This window comes from Mustela nivalis (genome assembly GCF_964662115.1).
Source record: "Mustela nivalis genome assembly, chromosome: Y".
Lineage (NCBI taxonomy): Eukaryota > Metazoa > Chordata > Mammalia > Carnivora > Mustelidae > Mustela > Mustela nivalis.
Genome location: NC_139041.1, coordinates 31,947,506 through 31,969,226, shown reverse-complemented (window position 1 = coordinate 31,969,226; position 21,721 = coordinate 31,947,506). Strand labels below are relative to the sequence as shown.

At 51.7% G+C, this 21,721-nt stretch overlaps 1 protein-coding gene across 4 annotated transcripts in view; it reads left to right on the top strand.

The window, feature by feature from the left end:
• LOC309856882 (uncharacterized protein) overlaps positions 1 to 21,721 on the top strand; it is a 433,358-nt gene that overhangs the window by 246,943 nt on the left and 164,694 nt on the right. For 3 of the 4 annotated variants that reach the window (XR_014307377.1, XR_014307378.1, XR_014307379.1), the window contains exon 2: positions 10,700 to 10,923. Coding sequence is in view for 1 of the 4 variants with exons in the window: in XM_082718686.1 (XP_082574812.1) it covers positions 10,700 to 10,923; positions 19,944 to 20,002 (283 nt within the window). In the remaining 3 variants the exon portion in view is untranslated. Of the gene's footprint in view, positions 1 to 10,699; positions 10,924 to 19,943; positions 20,026 to 21,721 lie in introns of those variants that run through there. The other variant, XM_082718686.1, reaches the window with a different exon arrangement.

The following is a 21,721-nucleotide window of genomic DNA, read 5'->3' as shown; positions in this document are numbered from 1 at the left end:
GAAAAAAAAGCCCGACTAAGACAGTGGCCGTGCGTTTTCCAATCCGCGGAGAACTGAGAAACCGTGTTCCAACAGGTGGACACTCCTGGCATGGATCAGATGTCCTGTTCAGCCCTGAGTCGCACCTGGGAAACCGGGGGACCTCGGTAAGAGGCCTGCAAAGCCTCTTACAAAGGCAAACACAGAGAACCCCACTGGGTACTTCGCGGGAGGCAAGTGTGTGCCTGGGGCCTGTGTTCTGTAGGAGTCCCTCGATGTTACCAGAACACAGATGCTCTTCTGTCCCTGAAAGTAGTGCCTGAGGGCAGCCCGTCCCCGGGGGCGCTTCAGCAGTGCCCACAGGGCCCGCCGGCCCATTTAAGGAAACGTCAGTCTAAATGCCCAGAGCCCATGGATGGATGGACTGAATGAACAAGGAACCATAATTAAGGTTTTTTATAACCTGTTTGTTACAGACATTGAACATGATGGTTCTATGGGCTCCGAACATGAATTTCAACCATCCAGAACCCCCAAACTGAAGTCGTTTTTCACATTTTTTTGCTACAAGGCAGAATTATTGAGTCGTCTCTTCCAAGACAATTGCCTGCCCCTCAAATCCTTGCACATTGACAGGCAAGAGCTTCCGACAGGAACACTGTGATTTGTTTTTGAATTTCACTGAAGAGCAGATGTTCAGATTTTATGATAAATGCATATAAATATACAAGCTAATTTTATATTGTGCCAGTCTTTTGAAAATACAGATGACACAGTACCAGGACTCTGGCTTTTACTGATTTTCGTCCCTTCGACACATTTTTCATGATGGCTCGACCAATGTATCCACGACCTGGATTCGTGTGGCCCCAGAACCTTACTAAGAACCAAAACCTAATTTTATTATTTTTTGTTTGTTTCCCATAGATTTTATTTTTATTTTTTAAATTTTAAATGCAGTATCATTAGCAGAGCGCATGCTGCCGGGTTCAGGCACACAGCACAGACGTTTAAGAGTTTTGTGTTGACTCAGTGGTCATCCCAGACATTTAACAGTTCTCTGTTGACTCAGTGGTCATCCCAGACGTTTAGCAGTTCTCTGTTGACTCAGTGGTCATCCCAGACATTTAACAGTTCTCTGTTGACTCAGTGGTCATCCCAGACGCCCTTCTTCTTCCCCACCACCTCCTACCCCCATTTCCACCCCCAGCTCCGCTCTGGCCACCAGCCCTGGGTTTTCTGTCGTCAAGAGTCTGTTTCTCGGTTCATCTTGTTAAAGTTTGTCCATGTGCTTTGTTTCTTCACATTCCCCATCTGAGGGGCGTCCCACGGTGTTTGTCTGTCTGTGACTGACTTATTATTCTGGGCTCCTGAGAATAAATCTTGAACTTTGGGAGAATGTGAGTCATCTTCCTGTTTTCTGGCAGCAGCGAACTTGTGTCGGTCCCGCCTGCTGTTGGTGGAGCCTAGTAGGAACATGGTACGCTTCGGTTTCTGTTGGAATACTAAATTTCGAGGCCGACCAGTGATCTTTCTGCGTCCTTTCCTTGTCTTAAAAATGACGTGACCAACGTGTTACCAGTGTCCGAACACGGCATAGGTTATCCCTGATGAGTTCATGTATTTATGATGCAGATCAATAATACTGAACATTTTTGTCTGTTTTAAGGACCAGGAGAGCATATATTTCACCTACTTTTCTTGGTGCTGATGGCCATGGCTTAGCACTAATAGCCCAGGAACTCTTCCCCAAATGCCCCTGACCTTTGCCCTCCGCAGGGGGAGCGGGGCATCTCCTTCTGCGAACGACGCTTGTGAAGAAATGCTCTTCAGCCTGAAGTCCTCTCGCGAGCGCCGCTGTCGAGAGAAACCCAGAACTGTCCACTCCGGTACCTGCTGTTCCCCGCCCTCCTGTGGGCAGCCGCACGAGCTCTGACCTTACCTGGGAGCTGTGCCGACACTGTGGGCTGCAGCTCCTCCAAGGGGTCGTACACTCTGCCCGACAGCGTCTCCCGCCCAGGGCACGGTGTTCCTCTTAGGTGTTCTACCTCGGCCCTTCTCAGCCTGTGCTTGGTAGGACCCCAGGGAGCATGCGTGCGAGTCCAGAAGGGATGAGCAGCAGGGACGATCTGGTGTCCATCGGGTCCTTCTTCGATGCCCGCCCTGGCTGCCTCCTGCTCCGCTCCTCCTCCTCCTCTCGCTCTGTCTCTCTCCCTCTCTCTCTAGAGAATCCGCGGTGTGATCTGTCATCTGCGAGCAGAATGACAGAGACACACACCTCTGCGGAGTCATTTTCAAGGACTGCTGGTGTACTAAAGGCAGTTTTATACGAGTGAGCAAAAAACTCGATGACTTCTCATCGATTCTTCTTTTAGCTATGAAAGTTTGTTAAAGGCCGCGTGTTACAGATGAAATATTTATGCCCCCCCCACCAAATTCATATGTTAAAACTTAGCCCCCAGTACGATGGTGTGTGGGGCTGGAGTCTTTGGGAGGTGATCAGGTCATAAGGGAGAAGCCCCCATGAATGGATTAGTGCGTTTCTAAAAGAGGCCCCAGAGGGCTCGCTTGCCCTTCCGCCGTTGAGGACACCCAAGGTGGCCCGCACCGGAACCCAACCGTGGTGGGATCCTTAGCTCAGACTTCCGGCGTCCGGAACCGGAGTGGAAGAAGGGCCCGTTTGCTCATATGAGCTTCCCGGCCTGTGGCATTCTCCTACAGCAGCCTGACCGGAGGCACGAAATTTCTCTGTCTTTCAAGGAAGATGACATGCGCATTGTAATTGGGAGATCTGAGTGGGTTGAGGGGCCAAAGGTCAATGGCAGAACCTCTGTGAGACAGAACTCTGAGTCCAGATGTAATAAACAGCTGCTGTTTAAAGCAACAGGGCGAGAAAAGCGTCATGGGACAAGGTCCTGTGTCTGCCCCACCTTACCCTGGAAGCTGTTCACGGGCAAAGGTGAGCCATGAACACCTGTCCTGGGTTCCCTCCTCCAAACACAATCCTGTGTTATTTTCATAACAATAGTGCTGCAGATTTCTTTGCTGCTTGTACTTTCACAAACTGATACACACGAGATGACTTTTTCAGTTTGATTTTTTTCTTGGGACGACGAGCTGCGTGCCTGGTACCTCTAGTGTCGACGTGGAGTGTCCGCCAAATGCGAGTCAAATGAGGTGATGCTTGGCATCTCTCTGTATGCGATGTTATGTCCATAAGCTCCTCAAGAGAATAACATCCCGTTCCATATAAGGAGCCTACGGTCCCGTCTTAGACATCGCTACAGCTTTGTCTCTTCTGGTTACAGTGGTTGGACAGGGAGCCGCGGTCTGTGACATCTTGGACAGAAACTCCAGCCTCAAGACTCGTGAGAGGGACGTAAGGCGGAGACTCCAGGTTTGGAGCTCCTTCCGGCCTACAAGCCGTTTCTTCAAACCGTGGATTGCGCCACCCTGGGGTACCTTTGAGATGGGTTCTCTGGAGCTATCTTCACCGTAGAAGGTCATAAGCAGCTGGGGGTCATAATACTCATTCCCAGTCGATGTGGACAAACACTAAAAGTGGGAAATGCTACAGGCTGTTATAGTTTTGGTGGAAACGAGATTTTGCATTTACGTGCAAGTTACTTACTTGACAACAGAGTGCAAGGCTCTCTCTGTACGTCAGGGCACTAGGCAGCTTCTCTATGTCCAGGGACCCTGCTGGGACTCGTTCCCATGCCGGAAGAACCCATTCTTTTCTGTCAATCATCTCTCTCATTTCCAGTAAACTTCATTTGTACTCCTGTGTCTTATTTTCTTAAGAAAGAACCACTTCAGACATTCATTTCACTTGGAAATTTAGCTCAAAATCATTTTCCTTTTGGAAGAATCACTACTTTCACTTTGCTAGAGATGGCAAAGAAACAAAGCTGTCTTTTGTTTGTCAAGAGGGAATCATTTTAAAGACGAGAGAGCAGTGGTAGTTGCTCAGTCGAGAGGGTAATGGAGCTTGTAGATAGAAGTCCTGACCCTGGAGACTTTCCCTCCACACCTCACCTGTACACCTGCCATCAGGCCTCTATTTGGAAAATGTTCACACGCGTTTGTCTGGGAACAGGTCTTACCTACGAACGTGTAAAATAAATACACTGTTATCGGCAGTGGCCTGGCAACAGCTCAGAACTTTTCAGCACAGAGTGTGTTACTCATGCAGGAATTAGATTTACAGCCATCCTGAGATGTGTCCTGCCCAACGGAATACATCCCAGGTCGCGTCTGTTGGCTACTAACGTGGGTGCGTAGCACTGATTCATAGGCTTGTTTTATTACCATCCAGAGAGAGTAAGAGGACTGTGGGTTGGCTAGCCGGCACAAAGTGAGGGTAGAGCACAATCCCCGTTCCTGCCGTCCTCATCCGAGCAAGAGAAACTGAGACAGCTCGTGCATTGGCTGTATCCTTGTGTTCATAATGATGCAGTCTCATACTGGCCTCCTTGGAAAATACACTTGGTAGTTGTCCGATCTTCACTAAGAAGGTTGCTTTTTTTTTTTTTCTTTCTGTAACTCTAAGTTTGAACTATAGGACTCTGCCTGAAGTCTTTTTACATTTGATATTTCAGTGCATTTGGGATTTAAATTCTGTGGGTTAATACAGAATTCAAAACTTCTTACTTGAAGACCTATCAGTAAAGTAAAATAGCGTAAAATCAGTTGTTTTTAAAATCTGTCTATCTAGGGGCACCTGAGTGACTCAGTGGGTTAAAGCCTCTGCCTTCGGCTCAGGTCATGATCTCAGGGTCCTGGGATCGAGCCCCGCACCGGGCTCTCTGCTCAGTGGGGAGCCTGCTTCCCCCTCTCTCTCTGCCTGCCTCTCTGCCTGCTTGTGATCTTTCTCTCTCTGTGACATAAATTAAAAATCTTAATAATTTTTTAAAAAAATCTATCTATAGATAGATATCTATATGTTAACCCTCTCTTCCTCTGTCTCTGAGCTGTTGGTTTACACCTGTGTCTATATGCATGTGTCTGTGCACAAAGCAGCACATTAAACCAGACATTGGGTAACTCACATCTAAACAGTTTCAAATGACTTTATTACAGGCAAAACTGAATTCTCTTATTGTCAACAGAAATCGCGGTAAGACTCGGTTTAGTGGCCTGAACGTGCGCATAACCTTGCCCCCAGGATCTAGGAATCGCCGCCTCGCACCGTGACACAGCCCCACTGTGTCTCCTCTCTTCTCTGCATGTTCTTTCTTGTGCATAACTCGGACGTGCCGGTGGAAGAGAGAGGAACAGCTCTGTCCCCTGCCTGAGCCTTTCCGGCACTTGCCACCATGGCCGGGGCACTCTCTGCCATGCTGGCGTCATGTGGGAAGTCACGTGTGTACCGATTTCTTGTGTCCAGCAGGACCTCCCCCAGCCGCCACTGTTCTTGCCGAGGCTCCTATCGCCTCCACCCTTGGAAGCCAAGAACAAGGTGGAAATCGCAAGCACGAGAGCACTCCTGAGACACGTTTGTCAAGTGGTTTCCCGTATCTGGGATCTGACTCCATTTTCTTCTGGGCAAGACCAGACCCAGCTCAAGGTCACCTGACCTTGTTGGAAGCGCCTTTCAGCCCCGTTACTCACGGTCCCCTCAGTCCGTAACGTTTCCTCTGTTAACGAGAGACTCTTTCCTTCCTTACGTGGTAGCATGTCACAGCAGGGCAAGCACGTCAGCGGGACTCATACGCTGTATCTGTGTCTCCCGCCGTTTTGGTTCTGTGTCACAGACTGGATGATGTGGTTGGTCGGATCATCAGGCTGCAAGCGACCCACGTGGGCAGAGCACTAAACGTTAATGTCATCTTGACCTCTTGTACAGAGCTTTTCTCACCATGAAAGAAAGCCCAGTGTACTGTCCTATTTTAACTTCAATGAACCTCATGATGTTGCGTCGAATAAACTAACAGCCTCCAAAAGTTACATGCTCTACTATAGGTTTCATTTCCTTTTTCTTTTCCTTTTAAAAAAACCAAAAAGCTATGAATTTATGTCCCTGGAGGACTCGCTCATAAATTAATGGAGTCAGACTTCTCAGCAAACGGCCATGGGGACTGTTTCAAGGGGCACACAGAACCATCTCCATAAAATAATCGTTTTCCTTGTCGGGTGAAATCCCACAGACATTTTTGAGTCTTCCTGACTACGTACTGGCCTTTCTGTTAAAATTCCAGTACACGTGATGGGCTCCTTAACCACAGGGCCAGACGCGGATCGTGGAGAGGACGTTTTGGCTCATGGAGACTAGGATGTTTTCACTTTCATCTTAAATCCTGAAGCTTTGGTATACAGTGGCATATTGGGTAAAACCCCATTGGACGGACATATAAAAACAAAGCTGGTCGTGTGGAATCGCAGGAGCTGCCCGTTGTCCTCACGTAGAGGACTGTATGCATGGGGCCCTCTGTGTGATGTATAAAATGGCACTCGCTCTTGGCTTGGCCCTCACCCCGCTGGGTGTTCCTGGAGACAACGCGGTGCAACCCTGTGGAAACCACGGAGTCCAGACGCACGTCTTCATTTTACCCAAGGTGGGAGTGAGTGAGTTATTTGCCGCAGGCGTTCTCCAAAAATCTCGCTGTATACACATAGGAAGCAAGATATGATACAATGTACAAACAGAGATCAATACATCCTGGTATGAAAATCTCATGGGGTGTTGATTAGGAAACAATGTTTCTAACGTCTTCTTGGAAAGTGGTAATGAAGAAACAGAAAGACTCTGCCTGATACATGAAGCTTGACTGCCCAGAAGGTGAAGGACAGCGAGAAAACCCCGTTTGGAAATGTTGGCTTCATGGAGACACCAGAGAGAGGAAATGCCCCGTGGGTCTGCTAGACAAGGAGTGACTTGAGCCCGTCTGTACTAACAGCTGTGTTTGCCTTTAACATCTCCTGCAGCACGGTTCGTCTTACAGACCTTGTCCTTACCCTTAAACACACCTTGACCCTGTCCTGTTGCTTTCTAGACATTTCCGGTTCTGAGAAAATGTCTCATTTTTTACCATCAGGTCTCGTTTGCTGGCCTGAAAAAACCTCATCCACTTTCGCCTTTGGAAGGATATTGAGCTTCGGTTCCTCACGCCGCCTTTAGGGCACGGATGGGCAGAAGAGAAAGTGTCCATGGTTGACTTTCCCGCCTCCTTTCCCACTTTGCCTCTTACAGATCGAGAGCAGGGGACACAAGAACTTACGGAATGTGGAGATACAGGTTCACCCAACCGGGCTGGCTGTTTCAGGGCTCTCTTCCCTCACGTTGGCTGGTGGTCAGCGCTGACTTCGTGGCAGGTGGTTTTTTTGTTTGTCTTTGAAAGATTTTATTTGGTTTTTTGGCAGAGAGAGCGAGCATGTGCATGAGTGCGGGGAGGCGAGAGGGAGAGGGAGAAGGAGGCTGACTGCCCGGTGTAGAGCTCGATGCGGGGCTCGATCGCAGGACTCTGAGGTCATGACCTGAGCCCAAGGCAGACGCTGGACCCACTGAGCCATCCGCGCGCCCCTGTGACAGGTGTTTGAGCCGGGAGTGCCGGTCTGCTCCAGAGTGGCCAGCGGGAGTTCTTGGAGGGACGCGTGTGGTCCTCAGCGCTGCGCAGGTGCCCTGTTCCCGACAAGGCTGGCTTCCCGTTGACCGTTCACGCTCCTTCAGCTCCCCTTGCAGGCGCTGACCGCTGGAGCGCTGCGGGTTTGCGCCACCTGAGCGTATGTGCGTCGGGACAGAGCAGACACGGGTGCCCTTTCTCACTGTCCTGGTAACTAAGGAAAGGCCTGTTCATCTCACCCAGTTGAGGGGACGTGGGCAACCCCCACCAGGCCGTCTGCCCTTGCTGTCGCTATCCGGAGCCGCTGGGGCCCCCAGGATTTCCCGGTTCGTCAGCAGGCAGCCCTCCCCGTGTTCGTGTAGACCCTAAACTCTCAGCGACAGCGGCGAGGCTCCCGAGCCCTTTCGACACACGTGGCCATGCGCACGGGGCGGGAGAAGAAGTCACGTTCTGCACGTCAGCAGGCACGCAGCTAAGACGCGGCAGACCTGTCATCCCTCGGTCCCTAAGTTTTTTGAGTCACCGTCATAGAGACACTGTCCTCCCTACCTAGTGCCACAAACTATCCCTTGAGGGGGGGTAACCCGTTACAAGCAGACGCTCACGGCGGTCACCAGATTCCCTTGAATTCCCAATTTTCTCTTTTTTATGGGCGAGAGGTGGGTGCGTGGGAGGAAGTCGCAGAGGTGCCGTCTTTATGATAAGGAACGAAGCAACGTGTTTCTCTCGTGAACGTGTCCTTCCCGACTGCCGCGCTCAGCCGCACTGGGGCTGGCCGATACAGCAAAGCTGGCCTCTTGCCGAGGCCTGTTCTTCATGGCAAGGTTTGGGGGAAGGCATTTAACTACATTAACGGGAATATTTTTTTACTCTCATTTAATTATTTAGGCCGAAGGACTTCTCTCTGAATTTTAAAACCCAGTGTTTTAAACCCTTCCTTAACGCCACCTGGAAGCATTTGACTTCTTAGATGTAATAAATTCTAAATCCGTGTAATAAAATTCAGCTACACCCTAACTGAGTAAATTTAAGTCATTTAACGTATCAGGTGCGTCTTTTTCAAGGGAAGGAAAAATGCTCCGTTTGTCACACACCGTGCGTTAGGATTCCGCGGGACAGAGCCAGGAAGCAGAAGCAGAACTGCCGCTACGCGGCATAAAGCCGGTCACGAGCTTCGGCGTGTTGGTCTTAGAACCCTGGTGCTACCCCTTCCCCTTCTGGCCAGCGTCTCCGTAACAAGCCGGCCCCTCTCGGCTCCTGCAGCCCGTCTTCTGGGGCGGCCGCCTCGCCTGTGCCCAGCCTCAGCTCTCCCGGGACGGGGAACACAGCTGTCCTGGACGGGTCCTGCCCCTCGGGGCCCCCAGAGACCTGCAGTTTGCACAACAGTCTTTAAACTTGTGCACAGAGGATCCTCCCAAGTTACGGCCTCTTCCAGAAGCCGCCGCGCTCTGGGAGCTGCAGACCCGCTCTGAGAGGTCGGTGCGGCCCGAGGCTCCAGTCCCAGCAAGGACACCCGAGCGGCAGACGCGAGGCGCGTCGTCCGGGAGATCTTCGCAGAGAGCTTTCCTCGGGGTCCCCAAACCCTACCACGGGTCGTCCAGTCCCAGATGTGCCGCTTGGATCCTGTTTTCCCTTTATACCCTTCGGTGTGGTGTTCTGTTGGGTTGCGTTTGTGCATCCGATTCTTGTTCCTGAGTTTGCCGGTCATGCAGCATGGGTCAGCTTTCTTCTGCACAGAGCATCGCTTGTTTCTTTTGAAAGAGAGCAGCTTGGTGTTATTATTATTATGATGATGATGATGATGTTGGTGGCTGGAAAGCTTCCAGAGGAAAAAATGGGTTGAGTTTGGGTCACTGCTCAGATCTCCCTGCTGCAAGACAGAGAGGTGAGTTCCCGGGCGTAGCTCCGTGCACATAGTGCGCCTTCACGCGGGGCTCCTGCCGCACCTCCCGTTCCCTAAAGCGGAGCTGTTCCCTGTGCCCCACGGTGGTTCTCCGAGACAGGAGTTCTCTGCGGACCCGGCCTTTTGCTCTCCCTCACGGACTAGGAGTACACTCCGTGCATTAATTCCAAATGTGGCATTATCCGTTCCCTCGTCCTGGAGAAGAGGTGAGTCTCCTTCATCTCTTGATGTCTTAGTCGCGACAACAGCTTACCCCGTCGGAACTGCTTCAGACGCTCCTTCCTGCCGAAACCGACCACAACACGTTATCCCGGGGGCTCCGTTCTTGAAGAAGCAGAATGCTGTTCTAGCGTGTCGAAATGCCGACCTTTCGTGATGGTGACCCGTGTTCACCGGGGGAGCCTCTGCGTCTCCCCGCACAAGGTCTTCTGGAACAAGAGGGGTCCTGGGAAGGTGATTTGCATCGGTTCCTTTTTCTTGATTCATTCTTTCTTTTTTTTTTTTTTTTTTAAAGATTGTATTTTATTTATTTGACAGAGATAGCGAGAAAGGGAACACAAGCAGGGGGAGTGGGAGAGGGAGAAGCAGGCGTCCCGCTGAGCAGGGAGCCCGATGCAGGGCTCCCAGGACCCAAGGCAGATGCTTAAGGACTGAGCCACCCCGGCGCCTCTTAGATACTTATTTCATAGCAAACTGTATGTGTCGGCTATTTCAGGAAGTTGACAAAGGCCACCAAAAAGTGTCATTTTCAGGAGATATAATTGTGACAGATGCTCCGAAGGGAAACATTTTCTTTAGTGAAAAAGACATTTTGCTTGCAACTAAAAAGTGATTCTCCTCTTTCTGGTGGAAAGAAAAAAAGGGAGAAAAGAAAGGAGCCTAGACAGAGTAGTCACACTGCTGTCACCCCGCGCGGCCGTGGACAATGCCTCCCAGGACGGCGAGTGAGGTCCACTCGGCAACGGGCTCTGTGCGGCTCGCAACAGAAGGGAGCCCTTGGCGGGCCCTGAGTGCGGTCTCTCCGGAGTTCTCGCCAGTCACACCCGATCTGCCCGCGCTTGGGCATGGGAGAGGCCGCGCTCAAACAGGCCTGCGCGAGCGCGTCTTTTCAGGGCGGGAGTCCCGGCGCCGTGACACATTCTCCGGCGTAAACGTTGAAGGAGGCTTACACACACGTCTTGGTCCTTCACCTAAAATGAACACATGTAAAATGCTAAGTGTGCGGTTTTTTTTCTTCCGTTTTCCTGTTTTTCAGGTATTCCGGCGTGAAGCGCGTTCTGTGCCCCCAGTCTTTGGAAACTCTGCCTGGCTGGGCGCCTTCTGTCCGCTGCCCACAGTGCGGTCCTGTGTCCCCACCCCGGCCGAGGGGCCTGACACGTAAACAGCCCAGCCCCTTCATCGCCGGAGAGAGTCCACGCTTGCGAAACCGAAGCCAGGACAGATGCCTCCATCGCCGACGGCTCGGCCAGCCACTCTCCGGTGAGTGTGGACGCGGAAAAGTGGGGCTCGGACACATGTTCCCGCCCGGCACGTCCGCCCGTGCTCCCGTAGCCCCGTCTCTGTTCCAAGTCCCAAGTCCCAGTGAGCACTTCGTGGCACGACGCTTGTCTCGTCCTGCTGGAGTGCCTCCAGCGGACAGACACGGCCTACCCGGCCCAGGAGGTCCTGTTGGCTCCCCTAGGGCGGGGCTGCTGCCAAGCTTGACAGTCCCTCACACGGAGTCCCCGAGTCCCCGCCAGGAGCCGTGGCCCGCAGTGTCCTTGCAGACGGAGCTCTAGCCGTCCGCATTCTCCCTGCCAGCCATCCTGAATAAGCCCTGTGTCCCCGGCCTGGCAGCCCTTCCTAGGGCTCCGGGGCCGTTTGAATACCCGTTCTGGAGAAGTGTCCCCTTCCCTGGCCGTGAGGATGAAGCTCAGGCCAGTGCGCGTCACTGCCCATGGGCAGGGGGGACAGAACCGGCGCCCACGAGGGGGGTGCGGCTGCAGATGCGCCGGGTGGGGAAGCAGCGCAGTGCCCCAGGCGTGAGGCGGCTTCAGGATGTGCACTGCGGTGTGCCCGTGGCAGGTCACCTTCGGGGCGTCCCCGCTGAGACACAGTCGCTCGGGGGAGGCAACAAAGAGCCCCATGTGTCACCCTAGCCGTGCCGCTGTGGGGCTGTGTCACCCTAGCCGTGCCGCTGGGGGGCTGTGTCACCCTAGCCGTGCCGCTGGGGGGCTGTGTCACCCTAGCCGTGCCGCTGGGGGCTGTGTCCGGAGCTGCTGGTCCGGGAGCTGCCGCTGTGGCTGGCCCATCGCGCAGAATCCACGTCCTAGCAACGCCAGCCACGTGTTCCGTGCGACTTTCTCTCCAGTGTCCCCTCTGGTGACTAGTCATTTCCGCTTCTCAGTGCTCCCGTGTCCCAAGCACACAGTCCCCTGACTCCCCTGACATTGTGCGTTACAGTTTAACACCAGAGACCAGGCTCCCGGGTGCTCTGCCCCGACGACGTTGTCAGGATCCCGTTCGCCGGGACAGCAGCGGCGTCCTCCAGCGTGACGCTCCAGTCAACCTTCCCCTGCATGTGGGATCCCACGGACAGGACGCTTCCCTGCAGAAATGACCGGGAAATGCAGTGCCTGACTATGCTGATGGTCGAACGTCGTAAACAACGGGATAATTGGGAAATTCCCAGCCGGACGTCCGTTCAGGGAACCGGACGGAGAAAATAAGTGTTTGACTGATGCAGAAGGACCCTGACGAGCGACGTCTCTTTCTGTGTTTTCTTTTCCGTGAAGTCAACAGCTACTGTCGAAGGTACAGAACCATGATTTACTGTTTGTTAAATCATCTGCGTAAGGGATGGGAAATAATTGTCATTCGGAGAGCCGCTTCCGTGCTGTGGGCTGGGTCTAGTTCTGTCTCTTCGGGTCCAGTCAGAAATTCCACCGTACAAGGTCACGTTCTTGCCACAGCGGGGTCCTCGCTGGTTCCAAAACCGGGGCAGGGGTCCGTCGGCTGTTCGTGCCAAGGGTCAGGGAGGCAACAGCTGGGGCTTTCTGCCCAAGGGTGGTCTCCGCCGCCCTAGTAGGTGAGCTTGCGGACGTACCAACTGCATGAAAGGAAACTTCAGGATGCCTGTGTGCTAGTACAGTTTTACTCACACAGTTTGAGGGGGGTCGTGTCGTAGTCCCTATCCCTGACGTGATACCACGATTTCTGTGTAACGGAGAACACTTGTGTTTCTGTCCTCCGATCTGGGCACGGTTCCCGTCTTTGCACCGTGCTGCCCGGGAACAAGGGCTCTGCTCCCTTCCTTCCAGAATGGAAGATCTCCTTGACGCGTCTCTGCCGTCACCGTGCTGCACGACAAGGTTGGTCTTGTTGTGTCAGACGTGCGTTATCCTGTTCAAAAGTGCCCGCAAGGCAGGGCGGCGTGGTGGTTTTCTGGGAGGAAGGAGGCCTTCGGGTATGATCCCTGGAGAAGTCAGAGAGTGCGGCCCCAGGAGGATGGGTGCTGATGGCAAGCGCAGGGAGAGGGAGTCAGACCCAGAAGCCAGAGCCCTGAGCAGGGGCTGCCACTGGGAGCCAAGTCCTGCGAGGAGAGGAGGAGAGATGTTTCGTGCCTGCCGGCTTCGGGCAAGAAGAACGAGCGTCGCAGCTGTCCACAGTGTTGGTGCTCAGAAGCGGTCGCTCTGCAGCCCCCTGTCACGTGAACACACGCAGTTGTGTGAAGTCACGTCCTTCAGCGAGGAATTTCGGTTAGCCGCGTTCCTGCGCACACGTTACGCATTCGAGGTTTAAGCTTTTGCAGCAACACGAACCTTCCCGGCCGAGAACCGGGCAGTGAGTGATGGGGTTGCAGCTGACACTGTGCTCTGTCCCAGAGGTCCCCCTGCTGCGGTGCCGGGGAGCCTGCCCTCCGGCTGAGGGGCCTGATGCTGCCAGTGCCTGATGCTCGCGTCGATCCGATGAGGGCTGCCCGTCAGGAGGAAGCCCAGTCCCGTCGCCCTCCGCGTGCAGACGTGGGGTGGCGCCACCGGTCCCTTCGTCTCCCTTCCCTGGTCCCTCCTCATGGGTTTCAGATAACGGGGCTCCTTCTCCCCGATTACTGCTTTCAGCGTCTGCGTCGATCGGCTGAGAGCCCAGGGTTCTCGGTAGCCCACGATCTTTCCCAAGCTCGGCTAAGTGGCGCTCATGCTGTCCTCATTCCGTCAGTGCTTGGGAAGTGCGGGGTGAGGCGTGGCCGTGTCGCTGCGCCGCCCACTCAGTCCTCGGCGCGACCCTAGGACAGGCCCCGTAGCGCGTGTCGTAGGAGCAAGGGCGGCCGAGGGCTCAGGGCCGCGGATGTGAATCGTGGATTTGGGCCGGACCAGGTGGACTCTGTCACGCTGGGACACGGTGGGCCTGCAGAGGCCACGGTAGATCCTGCTCACGGCGTGTCGATGAGCGTTAGGCCTTGGACCTGCGGTACAGGAGGAGGAGCGCACACGGCGTGAGCTTCCGTCCGCAGAAATACCTTCCGTGATTCAAGGTATTTCTGTGATCAGTGAGGCCGACTTCTCTGTTGGTTTTCCAGATAGGAGGGGAGTTCGAGGTGAAGGGAAGAAAATTCCAGATAATGTGGAATCTAAATCCCTTCTGACCCTCTGAGACAGTAGTAGGCGTGTGCTCGGCTCTCTCAAGACGGAAAGGGGCCCGACATACAGAAGGCTCCTTCTGCGTGGACGGCCGTCCTCCGCGGGCTGGTTCAGGCAAGCAAACAGAGCCGAAGGGATCATCACTCCATGCGCTGTGCTTAAGGTGAAGAGGAGACCCAGACAGGTCCGTATTCACAGAGAAACTGACTTCAGAAATGGTTTTGAAGGGCCATCAGGGTGGCTGAGTCAGTTAGGCGTCTGCCTTCGCCTCAGGTCATGATCCCAGCATCCTGGGATCAAGCTGTGCATCGGGCTCCCTGCTCAGTGGGGACCCTGCTTCTCCCTCTCCCTGTGCTGCTCCTGCTGCTTGTGCTCTGTAGCTCTCTCTGAAATAAATAAGTAAAATCTCAAGAAAAAAGAAAAAGGAATGGTTTTTTGTTTTTGTTTTGTTTTAAAGACTTTATTTATTTGACAGACAGAGATCACAAGTAGGCAGAGAAGCAGGCAGAGAGGGAGGAGGAAGCAGGCTCCCCGCTGAGCAGAGAGCCCAACGTGGGGCTCGATCCCAGGACCCTGAGATCATGACCTGAGCCGAAGGCAGAAACTTTAACCCATTGAGCCACCCAGGCGCCCCAAAAGGAATGTTTTTTTTTTAAGTATTTTTAAAAATTTTTTTTTAATTAATGATTTTTATTTATTTATTTGAAAGATCAGAAGTAGTCAGAGAGGCAGGCAGAGAGAAAGAGAGGAGGAAGCAGGCTCCCTGCCGAGCAGAGAGCCTGATGCGGGGCTCGATCCCAGGACCCTGAGACCATGACCTGAGCCGAAGGCAGAGGCTTTAACCCACTGAGCCACCGAGGCGTTCCAGAAGGAATGGTTTTGAGCCAAGCCTGAAATAGAGAAAGTTGGCCAGGGGAGTTGGGATTTAAGATGGCAAAGCTGTGCCTCCATGGCCTGGGGGTGTATTTCTAGCACTGGGTGCGTGGCTGTAGCTCAGTGCAGGTGTGGCACGGAACACAGGGCCGCACGCGGCAAGCAAGAGAAGTTCCTCGGTAAGGCCAGTCCGTGAAAGACAGGCTGTGCCGCAGACATCTCCGTGCGCGGGATCTTGCTTGCCAGGCCTCAGCCGCTGCAGACTCGTGAAGCAGAGTCCAGCTCAGTCCTCCTCACGGACGCGCGCGGCTCTTTTATGAACGGTGCAGAGGATGCGCCGGAGAAAGAGGCAGGACACCTGCGGGACCTGCAGGGCAGGAAAGAGGCAGCTACGAGGACTCTGCGCACGCAGGGGTGAGAGCACGCACAGTGGCCTCCACTGTAAAATCCCGAAGTGCTCCCTTATGTCTGCGTTCTGGCCTAACTCCCAGGACTCGGTGACCAAATGCATGCGGAGTGTGGTGACGTGGTAGGCGCTGGGATGACGTGCACGTCCGCGATGCCGGCCAGGCATCATGAGACAACCCAAGTGCTTCCCTTTCCTGACCCAGCTGGGGAGCAGGGGAGGGCGGTGTGCGTGCTGCGGGGACCGGCTGCGAAGGGAGGTCCGATGTGGGGTGTGACGCGTGTGGCACAGCTGTTGGGGGTCCAGGTGGAGGTCAGGGCTCATCGATGGAAGGACGGATGTGACAGGGACAGGGAGATGAACCTGAAGGTAGGCCCTTGGGGGAGGAAGCAAAGACCCGTGTCACCAGGTACAGACGCAGCTGGTGCGGTCACTGTGCAGCTGCTGCGCACCAGCACCGCAGATCCCTCCAGTTCGTTCCCTGCAGATGACCGCGGTGGGAAAAGTCTGTATCATGTGATTCACACTTGGCCCAGCTGAGATCAGGCGAGGCAAGTGTCCACCGTCCCGTGGCCGCGTCTGTGCCGTGGTCGGTGCCTGCCCATCTGCCTGCGGCAACACCGGGTTCCTGCGCTTCGGCGCTCTGCTGCCGTGATCCTGCCATGGGGGGCGGCCCCAGGATGCAGGGCCGATGAGCTGGGCAGCGTTCCTGAGCGCGAGCGGCCGACCGTGCTCCCTCGGCCTCCCTCGGCCGTCACCGTGCTGCTGGCTGTGCGGTCCACATTCCTGCACCAACAATACGTCCCGAGTGAGGTGTGCGTCAACAGGAAGGCGCGTAAGACAAGGCTCTGTATCGTCCGGCTGATGAAAATACAGTGGTCAGGGGCCCACGGAGAGCGGACACAATGTTTCCCCGTGCAAGCCACTTTTGGGGATTTGCAAGTCTGCGTTCACAGACAGAGTATGGAACCCCACAACCGTGAATCATGAGACTTGACTGCGTGTGTATCCTAAATCCAGACAGGAAGAAAACTGAGAAACAAAACAAAACTTACAAGAATTGTTTTTTTCTTATTAACATAGAATGTATTATTTGCCCCAGGGGTACAGGTCTGTGCATCATCAGGCTTACACACTGCATAGCACTCACCATAGCACACGCCCTCTCCAGTGTCCGTCACCCTGAAATCCCATCCCTCCTCCCCACCACCCTCAGTTTGTTTTGTAGATTGAGAGTCTCTTACGGTTTGTCTCCCTCGCTGCTTTCATCTTGTTCACTTTTTCCTTCCTTTCCGCTATGATACTGTCTTGTTTCTCAAGTTCCTCCCTATCAGTGAGGTCATATGATAATGATCTTTCTCTGACCGACTTATTTTGCTCAGCACAATACCCTCTAGTTCCATCCACGTTGACGCAAATGGCAAGATTTCATTTCTTTTGATGGCTGCATAGTATTCCATTGTGTATATATACCACATCTTCTTGATCCATTCATCTGTTGATGGACATCTAGGTTCTTTCCATAGTTTGGCTATTGTGGACATTGCTGCTACAAACATTTGGGTGCACGTGCCCCTTCAATCAGTACGTTTGTATCTTTAGGGTAAATATCCAGTAGTGCAGTTGCTGGGTCATAGGGCAGTTCTATTTTCAACATTTTGAGGAACCTCCATGCTGTTTTCCAGAGTGGTTGCACCAGCTTGCATTCCCACCAACAGTGTAGGAGGGTTCCCCTTTCTCCGCATCCTCGCCAGCATCTGTCATTTCCTGACTTGTTGATTTTAGCCATTCTGACTGGTGTGAGGTGATATCTCATTGTGGTTTTGATTTGTATTTCCCTGATGCCGAGGGATATGGAGCACTTTTTCATGTGTCTGTTGGCCATCTGGATGTCTTCTTTGCAGAAATGTCTGTTCATGTCTTACATACTTCAACTTTCCTTGGGCATAGCTTCATCCAAAAGCACTGTGGGGCGGAACCTGCCATGTTCTGGGTGAGTGTGATGCTCAGATTGTCATGTCAGGACCCACTCAGGATCCTCTTCAACCTGGACCAGAGGAATGGGTCAGGTGGCTTTAACATGATGTTCATGAGGTCACTGAAGCCAGAGCTTGATCCTGTCCTCTGAGCCGGGGCTGTTCTGAATGGCTTGCCTCACGTGCAGGACCGAAGGCAGAGGGGATGGTGTGTGCGTTCTGAGTCTCGCTCATAGGAAAGCAGTGCGGGTTCTCGATTCTCGGGGATCCCTCATCTTGAAGGAAGTCAGGTGTCATGTCCTGAAGCAGCCCTGGGGTAGGAGGAGCCGTGGGGGTGAGGAACGACGGACAGCCGTCTGCCACCAGCCAGCGCGGGACAGAGCCGTCCTGTTGGCCGCCCAGTGAGTGAGCCTTCACAGGAGCTTCGGGTGACCATGGTCCCGGCCGACCGCTCACAGGCAGCGGCAGCGGACACCCCGGGCCAGAATGGCCCAGCGAAGCTGCTCGCGTGCTTGACCTCACACGCCGTGTGACGTCCTCGTTGGGGAACCCCGCTGACGTCCGGTGCTCATTGTAGTTGCAAAGATAGGTGACCAGACCACCTGCCGTCCATCCTTTCCAGATCTGCATTCACTAATATGACGCAGTCGGGGAGAAAAGGAGCCTCTTACTCTAAGGAAACGGAAGAGCCACGGTGAGACATTCTAGGACGTTCATGCCCTTGACAAGCGGTGGTTGGAGCAGAGCGCGGTGGTCTCCAGCAAGGGCGAGTTTCGTTTATTTAAAAAAAAAAAAATGCCATGTGCTTTTTTGTATGTAATTGGGAAACATGGAAGAATTTTAAAATATGATTAATACACTGAAACGAAGGAGAAAGGAAAGACAATTACGAACCTAAAAATACGAAATGCTGGGGTGCCTGGGTGCCTCTACCTTTGGCTCAGGTCATGATCTCAGGGTCCTGGGATCGAGGCCCGCATCGGGCTCTCTGCTCAGCGGGGAACCGGCTTCCTCCTCTCTGTCTCTCTCTGCCTGCCTCTCTGCCTACGTGTGATCTCTGTCAAATAAATAAATAAAATCTTTTAAAAAATAAATAAAAATACAAGTAATAAATGCATTCTACAAAAAGAAACAATATAATTAAATATATTGTTCAAGTCTTTAAATACTATGAATCTACAGTGTACTATTTATTGAATTTATTACACTTGTACCAGAAATGCGACAGTGACCTTTATAATGCTAATGTTAGTCATGTTGACTGATTTTTTTTCCGTATATAAAATCAACCTACATAGGAAGCACAGAAAATAGAATTATAGAATTATTATCTATAAATATAAGTAATATGTATAAATATAATTATAGAATTATATACAGAATAATTATATACAGAAATAAACATAAATGGTGTAAACATTGACTGGATTCCAGTCAGCGGGTTCAAGAAAGCACAGGACTCTTTTAGGTAGGGGGTGGAGGTCAGCCAAGAAGGGAAAGGAATGACTTTACCAGCGTGCGTAGCTGTGGCAGTGGCCGTTACAAGTCGTTCTCTGTATGGATTCCCATAGCGGCGGGAATTTAGACCGATAACTCACTGTAATTCTGGAGTTGACTAAATTGCAGGATTGTCGGACAGAAGAGGGGGCGACATAAGGAAGCCGGAAAACGTAGACGCTAATAACGTGGATGTCAAGATCATAAATCAACAAATAGCTCTATATATACACATGTTTAGAGCTAGTGGGACAGAATTGTAGATTAATTAAAAATATTAATTTTTCATCGTATTTGATCCTTGGAGTGGCGTACATAATGGCAGGTGTAGGGAAAGGGATTTTTTTTTTTAGACGAGCTTAAAGACCATTAATTTCTTCAGTCTGTCCAAAGCCGTGTGTAAACCAATCATTAAATTCAGCTGAAGAGCTCCTTCCCGAGATACACGAATCTCTGAGAAGGGCTGATAATCCTGTGTCGCTGCAGTCCGCACGATTGTACCTGTAGCCACTCGAAGGAATTAAAACGTTGGTAAAAATGACGCATTTTCCGACGTCATGCAGAAGGCACCATTTCCGTGCTGCCGATTCCCATCGTTTCGTTTTATCCTGGAACTGCAACGTGTTTCACTCCCGCGGTTGGTCCGTTTTTCATGAGCTCAGTCTCGTGTTCTCTTCCGGTCACTCGCTTACCCCGCACAAGCACTGTGCACACTTGGAGAAGCGTGTGTGTGCGGAAAGCTCGCCCCCGTTAGAGCACGCCTCTCCCGCGTGCTCCCGTTCTGAGAGCCACAGCTCACACACAGACCTCTGGAAGCCCGTTGCTTTGCAATTAATATCTTAAATGAAGCGTCGCCCAGAGGTGATATTGAATTATTCATAGTGTGTTGGTTAGGAAAACACATTTCATGAAAGGAAGCCATTTTTTATAAAAACATCAGCAAGTTTTAAAACACCTCGCGATTTTTATCCTTCCGGCCAAATCCCAAGGATGCTGAGAACGTCCCTAAGGGGGGGAAATGTTTTTAACAAACGTGGCAAAGTAAAAATTCTTTAATTTGGGATTTTGTTAAATTCTACGATGTGATACTTTCCCCTGATCATCCCACGGCTTCTTTTTCTCATCCCACAGCGGGTCTCGGTGTTTGGGTTCTTCCTTGGGTCCCAGGGACGCTCCGGCGTCGTGTGTAACGGCAGCGCCCCGCGACATACGCACGACTGCCGCCCCTGGGCCTCGGCCTCGAAGGAAAAAATCATTGTATTCACACTCAGAACACTGTTTCCTTCTTTATGGAGCGAATCACTCCCCATCTCTGGATTTGGGGATATGTCCACAGATTTCAACGGTGTGTCGGCAGCAACGTAGCACGGTGAATCCTCGCTGTGAAGATTTTCGCTGTGACTTCAGGGGGCCTGCTAACCAGGTTTGGGAACGGTCCGTGCCTGCACCATAAATTATGCCGTCTTCATGTTCACCTCTGTTATCCTAATGCGTATGGTCAATGGCCATAATGGAAAGTGATTTTTTCCCTTTAGATGCCCGTGAAGTAATATCTCCACCTGCTTGCGACTTACTGTCTGACGATATTTCTGTCTTCTCCGCTCATCACAGTCTCTAGAAAGCTTGAGTCCTCCTTCTGGTCCTGCTGCGGAGAGAGAGAGACCTCCCGACAAAGGGACATGCCTCTAGTTACATGCAAATTTCTCTTACAAAAGGACAGCTTCTGCTGGGTTTTCAGAGCTCCTGAGTGTGCTGTTTCTTAACTGTTACCAGCCTCAAGGTCATCCTTACACCCCACAGGCGTAGCACGGAGAGTCACGGTCTGTTCCCCTTAAACCGTTAGAGACCAAGGAAACCATTGCCCGAAACTGTTAACGTACAGAGTCAGGAAACCGGCCGTGGGTATGCCATGGGTTATTGTTAGCCTTTGACTGGTTGCTGTTTTCATAATATAAGCTACCTGTCTTTTAGCAAACGCTTTAAAACACATATTCAACATCAGAGATCCTTTTTTTTTTTAAATTTTTTTTAAATTTTTTACTTTTTATAAACATATATTTTTATCCCCAGGGGTACAGTTCTGTGAATCGCCAGGTTTATACACTTCACAGCACTCACCAAAGCATATACCCTCCCCAATGTCCATAACCCCACCCCCCCAGAGATCCTTTTAAATATATTTTTTTAAAGATTTTATTTATTTACTTGACAGACAGATCACAAGCAAATAGCGGCAGGCAGAGAGAGAGGGGGAAGCAGGCTCCCCAGCGGGCAGAGAGCCCGAGGCGGGGCTCGATCCCAGGACCCTGAGATCACGACCTGAGCCGAAGGCAGAGGCTTTAACCCACTGAGCCACCCAGGCACCCCCTTTTAAATATTTTTAATCCGTAAGTCAGAGGAGTCTCTGAAATACTGATTTTTTTTTTTAAGTCTTAGGATGAAATTTATTGAAAGTTTTCTGTAAGAATGGACGCCTCTAAGAACAATGTGGGTTTAAATGCAGACTTAAATACAGGACCCTCAGCTTCGTTTCTTCTGCTTTTTTACCTGCCTCGGAAAAGTAATAATGAAAAATGAATTAAACACAGTGGGTTCAATGGAGCATAATGTAATGCTAGACAAGTTGTATGTTTAGGGAATTTCAATATAAAGGAGATATTTAGGCAGAATAATTGGATGGCAAAACAACTGATACAGACAAGAAGGTGATGCGCCATCATGATAGAAGAAACAGTGTACAGTTCTGCCAAAGACAGTGAATTTTCGTACAGAATTTCTTAGGTTGCACATTTCAGGTCGTCTCGGGTAGAAAGAAAGAATGTTCCTTTGAGAAATCAATTATGCCCGTCTGGGTAGAGTGATAAGCAACTTTAAAAAAACTAAATTGTTTTCCCTTAAACAGGAAGCTA